Raw genomic sequence first — 14,873 nt, 5'->3', positions numbered from 1 at the left:
TAGATATTGAATATATTAACACAGGTTTTAAATACCCCCTTTGGTCACGAATCCTATATTTTTTAGATATTTTAAAACCAGTTTAACCAGTTTGTGTGAACTCTATGGAGTCTGAGAAGTTGTCCTGCCAAAAGGTGAGGGAGAGAAGACTCACTTGGAGATGCTTTTCTTCATCTTCAGGTCCTGGCTGTCATGAGGGGAGACGGAACTGGCTGGCAGGACGTGGCCCTCGCTGGTGTAGGAGGGCAGGGCCCCTGAGATGTGCCCGTCTGCCTGGATATGCAGAGGAGGGGCGGAGAGGGAGGGGGACAGGGGGCCGTTCAGAGCCTCCAACAGGGACACTGCCTCGTACCCAGGAGGGATGTGCTCCGAGGCCTGAAACACACACAGGAACATCTGACTTTTCTATGACCTTGACAATTATTACTTGAATATTAGTTACCAGGCTTAGCAACAAATTTCCTTTTTCAGATATGAACACCAGCGATGTGCAACAGTAATTTAGCAAATTAAAAATAATTTTAAAAAACACTAAAACAAACCACAGTTACAGAGAGGGAAGAAATTACAGCTGCATGCCCCTAGTGGTCATTTTTCAAATCAAAGTAATTCAGCCCAGTGTAGATTATTGCTGGAATAGTTAGGAAGCATATTAAAACAATAATCTAACAATAGAGAATGCTAGAAAACACTCATAACAGGATATTAAGTAAAGCAGGTAAATAAGTATCACACAGTAGGTAGTATATGAAATACTATGAACATGTAGATGTATTTAAAGACACTTATAAGCTGTATGGTTAATTTGTAGAGAAGGTAGATTGAGGAGTTAGGCTGTGGTTCTGAGGAGGCCCTTCTTACCGAGTGCTCCTCCGAGTCGGAGGTGTGCGAGGCGATGATGGGGTTAAACCCCGATGGAGACAGCGGGCTCGTCTTCTTCCGCATGGCACGGATCTGCAGCAGGGCTCGGAACGCTGGGGACAGACGAGGCACACCTCTTTAAAACCACTGCCTTCCACTATTACACACTACAAGCTACATCCCGTGCCAGGGCAATATATTCAGATGTGGAGCCGCTTGAAAAAGCACAGAACTATGACCTACAAGCACCTGATGTGCAAACGCAAGTCTTTGTGCAAGATTCTAAAGCTCTCAATGCACAGTGCTCCAGAATATAATGGAAAAGTTGACACTAACTAAAAGATACCTGTTTTAAAGCCACTGCCTACTGATGAAATGCTTCACAGAGTCACTCAAGCCCTGCTCTCAAAAACATAACTCACTGACTAGTGATTATTTCAGACAAACAGAGGCAAATAAATAAGTAACTTTGTAAAAATTGTAGTAAAACAGTGATAATGGCATTGATGTGCATGATACTCGTTAATAGGAAACTCCCTTCTTTCAGGAATATGTTACTGACTTTGGAGTTCATTATTATCTTGTACCACGCCACAGCAGTGCCACTATCCAATCATTTTTGCAATCAGTCTGACTGTTGTTTTGACAGTTCACAGTTCCCTCTACAAGCATGCATTTTAATTTAAACTGTGTCGACACCAGTCGAGTCCTGCTGCTGCCGGCAATTCTCTATCAATAATTTAGCAGTAGTTTGTGGTGGTTTATTGGAATAAAAACATCATAGCTGGAAATGAAGCCTCTAGTTAAATCCTCGATCATGGCTGGTTGAATCAGAAGGCAGTGAAAGAGAGAGGCGCTGTGGACGGTGGGTACAGTGCTCTGCTGGGAGTGTGGTGTTTCTTACGCAGTCGGCAGATGGGGCAGCAGCTGGCCTGGTAGCGCAGAGTGTCCGCACAGGTGTTGCAGAGGCAGAGGTGTCGGCAGGGCAGGATGAGAGTGTCCCGCACGTCCGACAGGCACACCACACACTCTGCACTGTTATCGCTGATCTCATCGTCCGCCACCTGGAGAGAGATACAGCAACAAGGTTTTTCACTGCCCTTTACTGCTGCTGTTTGAGATTTGCTTAACAGGTCTCAGCCCATTGTACAGTGCTTACAGACAACTGAAGTAGTATGTCAGTTATATATCTATGCATTATGAGGTTAAACCTCTCACCTCTAACCACTAGTCCACACTGCCTCCCTTGGCTCTAAACACTAATGCCCCCCCCCCCATAATCTCGCCTATGCACTATGCCCGCTGCCTCCCTGCTCCCCTCCCTATCCACACCTTGGATTCCTGAGTGTTGTACTTGTTCTCAATGCCATAAATCTCTTGAAGGAGGTAGCTGACTCCATCCACCTGGGGGGAATTCAAAGCCAGAGAGAGACAGAGAGATTAGAACTGCAATCACACTTCAACCAGGTGCAGCAAAACTAGACAAAGTGGGACCTGTGCTTTCAGAGTCACTTTCACAGTCTACAGAAAGCTCATTTTAACCATCTGAAAAGTAAAGGTCAATAGATGACAAAATAGTTCCATATACATCTTCCCAGCTATACATGTCCATTCACTGTATAGCTCTCAAATGTGCAGTTTTGAAAGAAATACGTTATAGTAAATCTGTATTTTGTATTTTAAAACATGAAATCTGGTACGACTCTAGGTTAAAAAAATCTCTGTATGCAAGCCATGTTTTAGACATGCTTTAAAACCACCTACAATGTGTCTCTGTGTGAGAGTCTCTATGTGTGTCAGCAGTATACTCTGCCTGGGGCTATTGAATTGGAAATTAACTGAAAAACTAAGAGTGCAAACTGAGCCCTTTTGTCTGCCAGCCTAGGCTTCTGTCTTTTGGTTAACATGAAGATGGCTGTAAACTCTACACAAAACCCTTCAAGGAATTGCAGCAAACTACATAATTTTCTCCACCATGCACATTCTTTCATTATATAGGTCCCAAATTTGAAGTTTTGAAAGAAAAAAACATATTTAATCAAATATGTATTTTATTTTTCAAACATCATATCTGGTACTAGATTATGCTAAAAAGATATCTGTTTGTAAGCCATGCTTTTAGACTGCCTTGCACTTCCTGAGTAACACAAAATAAACCATGCTGCTGCACTGCACACATTACTGTACAATGCAAAAATAATAAAAGGTTATTTGTTATTGAAACAATGATTTTTGTCCATTTTTTTTTTTACCATGGTTTACTTAGTACACAATTCACACAAACAGATTATGATGCTGCACTGACACGTTGTGATACTACACATTACCTTACATATACTGCACAAAATACATCATTACAAAATGCAATATGAAAATGTTAGTGTCCGTGTGGCTACTTTTGTTCTCTGTAATTCATACTTTCTTTGCAAAAAGCAATTAAAGACTTCAAATTCAAAATTTAAATTATTGCAGTCTTCATCTGAAAGTATTTCTGAAAGCTATCCTTTTCTACCCGATCGATCGCAGTGAGTTTAAACTCTGTACAGTATGGGTTTATATGCCCTCTTTTAACCGTGTTCCTAATTTTACTGTTTCATTAAACTGATTGCATCTATTTCCATCTGTCAGTATAACAGTAACTTCTTTACAAACTGCACACTTAGACATATATGATGAATACAAGTGCATGACAGGTAAGACTGATTGAATTATTTCATTGGCTGCCACCCCTTTCAAGAAGAGCAGACTCACCGCTTGCTTCTGTTTCAATGGCTTCACACAGAAGCTCCCGTCCATGTGCTGCAAAGACACACGACACTCAGGTTAACAAAGCAGGCTTTCTACTGACACACCCATACATTCAGTCTGTCGTGGTTTGCCTGGTCTCTCCTTCACCCACCTACTCACCTCAAACAGAAGCAGCCACCCCACTCTACCGAGGGGGCTTTAATTGTTTATCTGTTATACTTAGAAGTTTGGACATGATTCCGAGAGCTTTGTAAAAGACTCAGTCATACCATTTAAATTCAACAAAACATCAGTGAATACATTGTGTCTTAAAAGCATATGAACTTCAGCCTACCTTCTCAAATGTGGCCAGCAACACATGGGAATGACCTAAGTGCTCTGCAACACAGAAAAGACAACGCATGAAATGACATTACTTAGATTAATGACTGATGATAAAGCACTCTTAGTATCGCCAAGCCTTGTGTAAAGAGTATTACATTATGCATTTTATTATTTATTTTATGTGTACTTTGCTTTACTGTAATATTAGTTTTTAACACAACTGAATTGTAATATAGAATACTATGGATATTCAAACTTGGCAAATGGTAAGAATAGAGGGAGTAATATAACTGGCTAGCACGTGTTCCATTCTTTGCAGGTGTCACCACACCAGCACAGCTTGGAAATTTCAGAAACACTGCCTGATTCACTGGACATCCAATTGCCTTTGGGAGGAGTGGGGTAGGCTTGGGGTGCCACTTTATAAGTGCAACACACTCCAGTGTGTTCAAATACAATTCAATATCCGCAGGTCTTGGCTGTTTGACAGCATTTAACTTTGCCTTGTACAGAACAGCCCTAGGCGTGCAGATATTGCATCATATGTGAACACCTTGTTAGAGTAAGTGTTACTGCTTTTTTATGGTAGCTGTCAAGGTCTCTTTTGGCTGCATCTATATTATATGCCTTCATTAGTGTACAGCCGAGGTGTACATCCACCTGGGATAGTTTCTGACTAGTCCCAGTCTGCATCATGACTTTCATTACATGACAGAAGCTGTTATCTACTTCATGCTGATATTGGACTCGACTGACACCAGGACACAATGAAATAGCAGTTGTGTGGACCAACCAAGATGTAGCTTCGCTTTAATATATCAGCCTTCAGCAGTTTTACTCCGCCAGGTAACTTGGATTTCCTATAGGCCCAGTGCTGATGGCCGAAGTGTAATGCTGGCTCCAGGGATTAGTGCGCCCTCCCTAGCGTATCAGCATGGCAACCGTCTGGAACGGGCTGAGTGGGGCACCTCCCGTCTTCAGGAAGACTCAACAGTGATGCTGGCGTCCCTACACCACTCCCCTCCACCCCCCACCCTGCCCAGCCCAGGTTACTTACCTTAGCCATCCACTCATTTTCATAATAACTTCCTCTATCACTTAGCATCCACTCATTTTCATAGTAATTTCCTCTATCACTCTATCATTTGCACCATGCAGCCAGTCTGTAGCCTCCACTACATGTATGCCTGCAGGACCCAGGGCAGACAAGAGCTCCCTTACCTTCACCCTCACCCACCACGGCCTGCACTACCATGGGGTACACATCCTTGTCCATGTTGAACATCAGCTGCAGACATGAGACAGAAAGGGGGTTCACTCACAGTATCGCACACCAGACTCTATACAGGAGAACTTACCACTAGCAATTCTTAGGTCAGTACTGCACACTGAAGAAAGCACAGGCCAAAACCTGTGTTTTTTATAGCACAAGTTTTATACTAGAATTCCGATTGAACGTTTTAAAAGTTATGTTTCTAATTTTCTACTTTAAGTCAAAGTTCATCTAGAACTGTATAAAGTGTACATATAAAAAATACACATTTTGACTGTTATAGAAGGCATGTCAATAACATACACCCCTCACCAAATACAACATCGCAATCTTGAAAACCTGCATTAAATAAACTAAAAGATGTAAGGATGTGTCACAGAGACGGCCGAAGTGGGCGGCGTCAGAACCAGGAAAGGTAATGCAATACACAGAACACAGGACGGATGAAATGAAATGATGAAGACGCCTGTTGGCGCCGGTTTAATGCAAAATAAAAGGTTTAACAAACACGAAACACACAGGACACGGCACTCTACGCCAAAATAAATAGACAAACGAAAACAGACTAAACTTAACACAACGGTGCACGGACAGACACTGACAAACACGGTGAGCAGATACGTTGTTGTTATTATTATTACTACTACTACTTTCCTTATTTCCTCCGTCTCCAATCCCGTTCTCCGCTCACCGAACACCCCACCAGTATGTGCCAACGTGCATCTATATATACTATTGTGCTGGGATTCAATTACCAATTAATTATTCACTTGAATCCCAGCACGTGAATTAATAAAGTGCAATTCCCCGTGCTCACATATTACTACATTTTACTTGCACGTGAAGTGCTGTGCAATCCTCGTGCCTAAATACACATATACATTTTTAAACACTCGTGTTACACAGACCCGTTTATATCCCGTGTACCAATGTCTATACACCAACATTTAACACACCACACGCAACACATAACAGATAATATACACAGGGGCGGGCACTTTGTTACATATACCCCCTCCTGTGCAAAGCACACATGGCCTCAATGGCCACCTCCCCCCTTAAAAGCCCAAAAGTCCCGCCCAAAGTCCTTGGCCAGGACCAGAGGCTTCCAGGGGCCCACAGGTCGTAATGCTGTCAGCAGGGTAGCATTCTCCTGCCAGGGTAGTCCTAGCAGCGGAAAGGCTGCTTGGGGTGTGGTCTCCTGACCTTCCCCCTCCTTCGGCGCCGGCAGCTCCCCTTGGTGGGGCTTCAACCACCGTTCTTCCTGCAGGGAAGAAACTGCAGAGGGAGCAGGTCTCCGGACCTCCCCCACGATCTCCGGCGGAGAAACTGCTGCTGGGGTTGGCGGTCTCCAGACCTCCTCCCCCTCCTCCGGCAGCGAAACTGCTGCTGGGGTTGGCGGTCTCCAGACCTCCTCCCCCTCCTCCGGCAGCGAAACTGCTGCTGGGGTTGGCGGTCTCCAGACCTCCTCCCCCTTCTTCGTGGCCGGCAGCTCCCCTTCGTGGGGTTCCGGCCACAGTACTTCCGGCTGTGATGCGGAGCGGCGGGCAACCCCAGGCGATGCAGAGCGGCGGGCAACCCCAGGCGATGCAGAGCGGCGGGCAACCCCAGGCGATGCAGAGCGGCGGGCAACCCCAGGCGATGCAGAGCGGCGGGCAACCCCAGGCGATGCAGAGCGGCGGGCAACCCCAGGCGATGCAGAGCGGCGGGCAACCCCAGGCGATGCAGAGCGGCGGGCAACCCCAGGCGATGCAGAGCGGCGGGCAACCCCAGGCGATGCAGAGCGGCGGGCAACCCCAGGCGATGCAGAGGCATCCTTGGGCGAAGCGAGGCTGGCATCCTTGGGCGAAGCGAGGCTGGCATCCTTGGGCGAAGCGAGGCTGGCATCCTTGGGCGAAGCGAGGCTGGCATCCTTGGGCGAAGCGAGGCTGGCATCCTTGGGCGAAGCGAGGCTGGCAGTCAGGACAAGCTGGGGTGCGGGTGTTGGCCCTCTTTTCGGCCACTGCAGCCGGGAGGTTCTTCCCCGTGCTTCCCTCAGCAGCCTATGCAAGGGCTGCTGAGGACCGCCAGCATCTAGTCCTGGCCCTTCTGGTGCAGGGAGAGGCAGCTCCTGCTCCTCTCCCCCTGATGGAGGTGGAGGCAGAGGAAGCTCCAGCTCCTCTCCTCGTGATGGTGGGGGAAGTGATACCAGCAGGCATTCACCCTCTGCTGGTGGGGGAAGTGATACCAGCAGGCATTCACCCTCTGCTGGTGGACAGGGACCCAGCAGGCATTCACCCTCTGCTGGTGGACAGGGACCCAGCAGGCATTCACCCTCTGCTGGTGGGGGAAGTGGTCCCAGCAGGCATTTACCCTCTGCTGGTGGACAGGGACCCAGCAGGCATTCACCCTCTGCTGGTGGCGGAGGCAGAGGCAGCTCCTGCTGCTCTCCCCCTGCCGGTGGAGGTGGCGGAGGCAGAGGCAGCTCCTGCTGCTCTCCCCCTGCCGGTGGAGGTGGCGGAGGCAGAGGCAGCTCCTGCTGCTCTCCCCCTGCCGGTGGAGGTGGCGGAGGCAGAGGCAGCTCCTGCTGCTCTCCCCCTGCCGGTGGAGGTGGCGGAGGCAGAGGCAGCTCCTGCTGCTCTCCCCCTGCCGGTGGAGGAGGCGGAGGCAGCTCCTGCTGCTCTCCCCCTGCCGGTGGAGGTGGCGGAGGCAGAGGCAGCTCCTGCTGCTCTCCCCCTGCCGGTGGAGGTGGCGGAGGCAGAGGCAGCTCCTGCTGCTCTCCCCCTGCCGGTGGAGGTGGCGGAGGCAGAGGCAGCTCCTGCTGCTCTGCGCCTGCCGGTGGAGGTGGCGGAGGCAGAGGCAGCTCCTGCTGCTCTGCGCCTGCCGGTGGAGGTGGAGGAGGCAGAGGCAGCTCCTGCTGCTCTGCGCCTGCCGGTGGAGGAGGCAGAGGCAGCTCCTGCTGCTCTGCGCCTGCCGGTGGAGGAGGCGGAGGCAGAGGCAGCTCCTGCTGCTCTGCTCCTGCCCATGGAGGTAGGAGCGGCGTGTAGTCTCCTGGTGGTGGAGGTGGGAGCGGTGTGTAGTCTCCCCTTGATACAGGGGACTGGTGCGGCTCTCCCTCACTTGCAGGGGACTGGTGCGGCTCTTCCTCCCTTGCAGGAGACTGGTGCGGCTGTGGAGACAGCGGTGGGACCTCTGCCTTCCTCTTCCCCTTTCCCCTTCTCTGCCACCTCCTCACCTTCCTCTCCTGCGGCAGTTCCTCCTCTCCTTCCTGGTAGGGGCAGCGCACCACCGGGTGCCCAAACTCCCCACAGGCAAGGCACCAGCCCTGGTCCTCCAGACCACCGAGGAACTCCTCCAGGTCCTGGCAGCCATCTCTCCAGTCCCAGCCTTCCATGTTTTTTTTTTTTTTTTTTTTTTTGACAAAACACCTCTCCTGGTCTGACGCTTGGAGGCGCTGTTATCCCACGCAGGACACCACGTGTCACAGAGACGGCCGAAGTGGGCGGCGTCAGAACCAGGAAAGGTAATGCAATACACAGAACACAGGACGGATGAAATGAAATGATGAAGACGCCTGTTGGCGCCGGTTTAATACAAAATAAAAGGTTTAACAAACACGAAACACACAGGACACGGCACTCTACGCCAAAATAAATAGACAAACGAAAACAGACTAAACTTAACAAAACGGTGCACGGACAGACACTGACAAACACGGTGAGCAGATACTTTGTTGTTGTTATTATTATGCTACTGCTACTGCTTATTTTCCTCCGTCTCCAATCCCGTTCTCCGCTCACCGAACACCCCACCAGTATGTGCCAACGTGCATCTATATATACTATTGTGCTGGGATTCAATTACCAATTAATTATTCACTTGAATCCCAGCACGTGAATTAATAAAGTGCAATTCCCCGTGCTCACATATTACTACATTTTACTTGCACGTGAAGTGCTGTGCAATCCTCGTGCCTAAATACACATATACATTTTTAAACACTCGTGTTACACAGACCCGTTTATATCCCGTGTACCAATGTCTATACACCAACATTTAAACACACCACACGCAACACATAACAGATAATATACACAGGGGCGGGCACTTTGTTACAGGATGATACAGTTCCACATGTACAGGACGGATGGACAGGTTATCTTTTCAGATAAAGAATGTTGCAGCAAACTGAATAGGTGTTTACCACAGTAAACTTTCACTGTAATATTGCAGTTCTTATGCTTGTCCCATGGTTACACTATGCATTTACCACAGTTTTTCACAGTTTAACTTTTTAAATTATTATTATTATTATTTTTATTTTTTTAAATGCTGTACAAACCTCTCTAGATTTTACAATTCTTATCTATGCATTCCATGCTTTCACTGTGCTTTATAACATTTTAATTTGCATGTCTGGTAAACTCTTATAGGGGTTATTGCGACATACATATGTAGGTTTTATTGAATCCAAAAAGAAAATCACATGATGCTGTGACCTTTCAACTCTGCAGGCCCCCCAGTAGAAAGAAGACTGCATTGGAATTAGGAAGTACTAAAATGAGCTGGCAACTAGGATTCTATGGGCAAATGCTAGGTGGATTCTAATACAGAAAATACATTTAGAGCTAAACATTATAAAAAAAAGTAAGGGAACGGTGAAAAAATAAATCAAAATGATATTTAAATCTAACTCCTACTTCAAGTAATTTTAGGTAACATCTGAGACCTATAAAATGATGTCCTTGGAGGAAAACTGTATCAAAAAGTGTTTTGTTAGCTCCAAACACTTTAACCCCCTATTAGACCCAGCCCCCTTACCTCCTCCTCGCTCCACTCCGACAGGTTCACAGTGTGAGACGGCAGACAGAACTGCTGGCACACGCCTCGTTTGAAGTGCACTGTCTCCGACTGTACGCCGTTGTCTTGAGGGATGTACCTACAACAGAACGAGCGAAAACAAGGTCCTGATAGAACAGTACATTAAACAGCTTAGCTGACACAGTGCACTGGGAATTGCCGGTTATTCTGTCGTTGGATTTGAAAATAATCAAGAGCTAGATTCTAAAATGCAGTATTTCAGGAATTCTTTTAAAGCATTTAGTTAAAGCAACTAAAAGTAGCAGCACTGATAACCTGACTGGTCTCTTGCAGTGGCCGGATGTTTGAAAAATCTGCTGATCAAATGCTTCAGTTTATAACAGCATCCTCCACCGCAGTCATTTCAGCTAAATAACAAACATCCTGTTCAGCTTGTGGCTCGGGATGGCTAACTGACGCCATGGCCAGTTATCTAGCTGGAATGACTGTGCTCTGTGGCCCAGCCTAATGCTTTGCCCGGCCAGTTACTTACGTTGGGACTCCGTTCTGGAGCTCTTCGATGGCCTGGTAGTAGATGGTAATGGCCACCTGTGCATCAGCATCGAAGGTGAACTCCACGTTGTAGCAGAGTCGCCCCTTCCCCACCTCCTCCCGGGGAGCCTTCACATCCTCACTGCACCTGGAACACCAGCACACAGGAGGGAGGAGCCATGAACACACTGCTGTACTACTGGAAACCAGCACACAGGAGGGAGGAGCCATGAACACACTGCTGTACTACTGGAACACCAGCACACAGGAGGGAGGAGCCATGAACACACTGCTGTACTACTGGAAACCAGCACACAGGAGGGAGGAGCCATGAACACACTGCTGTACTACTGGAACACCAGCACACAGGAGGGAGGAGCCATGAACACACTGCTGTACTACTGGAAACCAGCACACAGGAGGGAGGAGCCATGAACACACTGCTGTACTACTGGAACATGCTGCCCAAGCGCTTGTATGAATGGGCCATCACTGCACACATTGAAGGGATACTTTACATCATCTATGGGATCCCAATGTAAATTTGCATGCCTTATGGCACTTTGCCATATTTACGCCTGCAAATTTCCCATAGTAAAAGCATAGCAATCTTATTTTTTGCAACACTGTTGGTACTGTACTTATTGCATAAGATACGATAAAGACGTGTGTTGACAGTGCAGTCGGTTACTGTGGAAAGAAGTGATTGCGTTGGATCATGCGTAAATGCAGCAAACAAGGACGTGTACATTACATTAGTCACAACACAGATTATTATATTAATCGTGACAATATCCAACGTCGTATGCATTATTTATCAATATTGACATTTACAATCTTAGCTACAATCTGAAATGTGTGTGTATGTGTATATACACACACAGAGAGTGAGTTTTATCGTTTTAATGAAAGCTGTATGATGAAGAAACACTTACCATTCATGACTGACCCAGCATCATCCTCGTCAAAAGTGTCTATTTTCCCATTTCTATTTTTCTGGGCTGGAGATTGCCGTAGATCCCATAAAATCAAAGATCCATGGTGGGTTTATCTCTGGCCTGATGCTCAGTATTTCCGAGAGTTCTCGGACAAACTTGCAGGTTTTCACCAGAGATAACACAGACATAAAGGAGATAGCTGCTTCTGCATCCAGTACTCAAAGAATATTACTGCCATTTGCAGAGCTTTTTGAGATGTTATAGTAATAAAATAATGACTTGGATCACATTATTGAGGAGTTTGGTGATAAAACGAGCGATTGGGAGAGTATCTACATCTATTAAGAGGTATGTGAAAAATACAGCGAACAAGGGGTAGGGCTTGGCTAGAGATGCAGGACTGTCTTTTTGCAATTCAATACCTTTTAAACCTGCTTTACTCTGGAAAATATTTAAAATAGCACGTGTGAAAATAAATTGGACCTGATGCGCCCGACAAGCACTGAATAACTGGACCGTTAAGGGTTCATTTCTGCATCGTTCCAGGTGCTACCCCTTAAAACCGACTTTGTTTTATCTACTACGCTCGACCTAGTAGGGGAGTGGTTTGAGCTACGTCACCGCAGTGACGCGTTAAGGCCGGCCCAGGGCCTGCGTTGGGTTCACACAGGCAGATAGGCCGGCCCTGAGGCAGCATTGGTTCTTTAGGCCGCATCAAAAAGTTGGTCTAAATTTCACCCGGCCCAGGGCCGCCTTTTCATTTTTAGAGCGTTCACACATGAGATAAGACAGCCCTGGGCCAGCCTGAACCGCAAGTGTGAACGGGGTGTAAGAATGTAAAAAATGTGTGTGGCGAAGTGTCCCTTCCCTTTGTTTATTATTTGTATTATTATGATTTAGATTTATATATGAAGGCTAAAAGCTGTATTTTTGGCAAGGCCAAGCGAGACACTGTCCGCCAGGTTATTGTTTTGATTTTAAAAAGGATGCGTGACTGATAAGCTACTGATTGTTTAACTAGCTGACAGTCATGCATCCTTATTTAACTCGTGCAGACTATGGCCTAGGGGTAATAAGATCATTAATAGCTAGTTAACCCATCAGCCAGAATATAAAAGCCAACAGCTTTCTGCGCTCAGGAGGAGAGTATCTAGGAGTTGAGAACAGGAGCGAGGAATTATAATGATTGCTAAGTGTGCTGGCTTAAACTCCAGCAACACCAGCACGATACTTATTTGCTATTTGTTTGGCCAATGAGCCTTTTTGCTTGTGTAGTGCCGAGTTTGTTTAAATCTTTTATTTTTCTAATATTATTTAATAACACTGTGCGCGCTGCGCCTCAATTTCACCCACCATCCATTGTTTTGAGTGTTTCTGGTCTGACATAACCCCTGCAAAGCCACCCTTTCACAATAAGTTATGTAGTTAATTTGCAGTCAGTGTGATACCTCAAACAAAATGCACCGAGTCAATAAAAAATCTTGAAGAACACACGCGCGGTTGTACAGTAGTTGCATTTAAATTACCATATCATGCTGAAATTAAAGTGCAAGCAAGAAAGAATTACTAACTATGGAGAAAGTCACAATTAAACTAGGCTGATCCCAGGACTTAATGGCATGAGCTATGAGGACAACAAAAAAATAATATAAAAAATATATCTTCTGCCTAGAAAAAAGAAGGGAGGGGACATGACTGAAGTCTTTAAAAATCATAAATGGTATTGATAGTTAATCCAAGACAGGACTTCAAAATTTAGCAGAACACAAGAGGGCATAAGTAAGTTCTAAAAAATAAAATAAAAAAAAATTACCAAAGAGAGTTATAAATGATGGAATAGCCCACCAGGTGAAGTAGCAGGATCTAAAACACTGGGAACATTTAAAAAAAAAAAAAAAAAGACTAAATTCTGTGCTCAAACTTGTCTTCTGTTATCATGTTTAGTCAATAATTCTAATCAAAAATGTTTTTAATCACTAGGCCTGGTCTCCAGGGGTCTCACACAGAGGTGGGTATGGTCAATGCTATGCGACCTACCTGACGAGGCGCAACGTGTCTTTACGAATGTTGATCAGGCTGCGGAGCGTCTTCACTGGCTCTTCATGAGGGGGGGCAGCGTACGGGAACTGCAAAGCAGGACAGGGACAGATCATCGTGAGCTCCTCGCAAGACTACGCCATGCTGTGAAAACTGCACACGTCATTATAGTCTAGTTTAGCTGCAGCATGGCTGTTTACTGCACAGGGAAATGCAGACAAAACAGCCTCAAGGAAAAAGGCAGAAAAGACAACACACCTTTGATAGCATGTAAACAAACTGGAAGTCAGGTGCAAAGTAGGTTAAACTGTGGAAGAATATAGTCACCCAGGAATCATATTTTGGTGTAAGGATTATGGATTGTTAAACTACCAAAAATTATCTTCCTGTAACATGGCTGCTATACCTGTGTAATACCTGTGCAAAAAAACAAAGCAGCTCAGGTGTTGAAATTAGATCGCCAGGTTTTTCAAATATCCCAGTGTGGTTATGTGTTGCTGCTTTTAGTTTCTCTAACTAGCCATTTTCAATAGTGAAAGGTATACTGGAGCCTGCTACCTCATCCAAAATGCAGAGTAGAGGCCTTTCAGCACTAGTGCTGCTATACTGTTATATATATATATATATATGACACACACAAAAAAGTATTCACCCCCCTTGGACTTTTCCACATTTTATTGTGTCCCAACATGGAAAATTGATTTAATTTGGAGTTTTTGCCACTGATCAACACAAAAAAAAGTCCATAATGTCAAAGTGAAAAATCTAATCTACAAATACAAAACAGAAAATAATTGATTGCAAAATAATTGAAGTATTCACCCCCTTTGCTATGACACACCTAAATAAGTTCTGGTGCAACCAATTGTCTTTAGAAGTCACATAATTAGTTGAATGGAGTCCACCTGTGTGCAATTAAGATGTTTCACATGATTTCAGGTTAAATATAACTGTCTCTGGGAGGTCCCACAGTTGGTTAGTACATTTCATAACAAAAACTACATCATGAAGACGAAGGAACATTCAAAGCAAATCCGGAATAAGGTTCTTCAAAAGTACCGATCAGGGGTAGGATATAAGAACATGTCCAAGGTATTGAATATCCCCCAGAGCACAGTAAAGTCCATTATTAAGAAATGGAGAGAATCTGGTACAACTGTGAATCTGTCTAGAACAGGCCGTCCTCAAAAACTGAGTATCTGGGCGGGAAGGGTACTAGTCAGGGAGGCCACCAAGAGACCTATGGCAACTCTAAAGGAGTTACAGTCTTCCACGGCTGAGCTGGGAGACACTATGCATACGGCCACAATAGCCCGGGAGCGTCACAAAACTGGCCTTTATGGGAGAGTGGCAAAAAGAAA

General features: G+C 45.8%; 1 protein-coding gene across 3 annotated transcripts in view; it reads right to left on the bottom strand.

Moving 5' to 3' along the window:
- The window catches only part of LOC121296458 (E3 ubiquitin ligase RNF157-like), a 53,104-nt gene that overhangs the window by 23,900 nt on the left and 14,331 nt on the right, over positions 1 to 14,873 (bottom strand). For all 3 annotated transcript variants that reach the window (XM_041222053.1, XM_041222055.1, XM_041222054.1), the window contains exons 3-12: positions 13,513 to 13,601; positions 10,539 to 10,685; positions 10,007 to 10,124; positions 5,155 to 5,221; positions 3,944 to 3,987; positions 3,613 to 3,660; positions 2,194 to 2,265; positions 1,766 to 1,925; positions 862 to 974; positions 155 to 375 (exon numbers count right to left, since the gene is read on the bottom strand). In XM_041222053.1, the coding sequence (XP_041077987.1) occupies positions 155 to 375; positions 862 to 974; positions 1,766 to 1,925; positions 2,194 to 2,265; positions 3,613 to 3,660; positions 3,944 to 3,987; positions 5,155 to 5,221; positions 10,007 to 10,124; positions 10,539 to 10,685; positions 13,513 to 13,601 (1,079 nt within the window). The remainder of the gene's footprint in view (positions 1 to 154; positions 376 to 861; positions 975 to 1,765; positions 1,926 to 2,193; positions 2,266 to 3,612; positions 3,661 to 3,943; positions 3,988 to 5,154; positions 5,222 to 10,006; positions 10,125 to 10,538; positions 10,686 to 13,512; positions 13,602 to 14,873) is intronic.

The sequence above is a fragment of the Polyodon spathula genome, chromosome 21 (assembly GCF_017654505.1).
Source record: "Polyodon spathula isolate WHYD16114869_AA chromosome 21, ASM1765450v1, whole genome shotgun sequence".
Taxonomy (NCBI): domain Eukaryota; kingdom Metazoa; phylum Chordata; class Actinopteri; order Acipenseriformes; family Polyodontidae; genus Polyodon; species Polyodon spathula.
The sequence above is the reverse complement of the archived record's forward strand: the minus strand, read 5'-3'. Positions and strand labels throughout refer to the sequence as shown.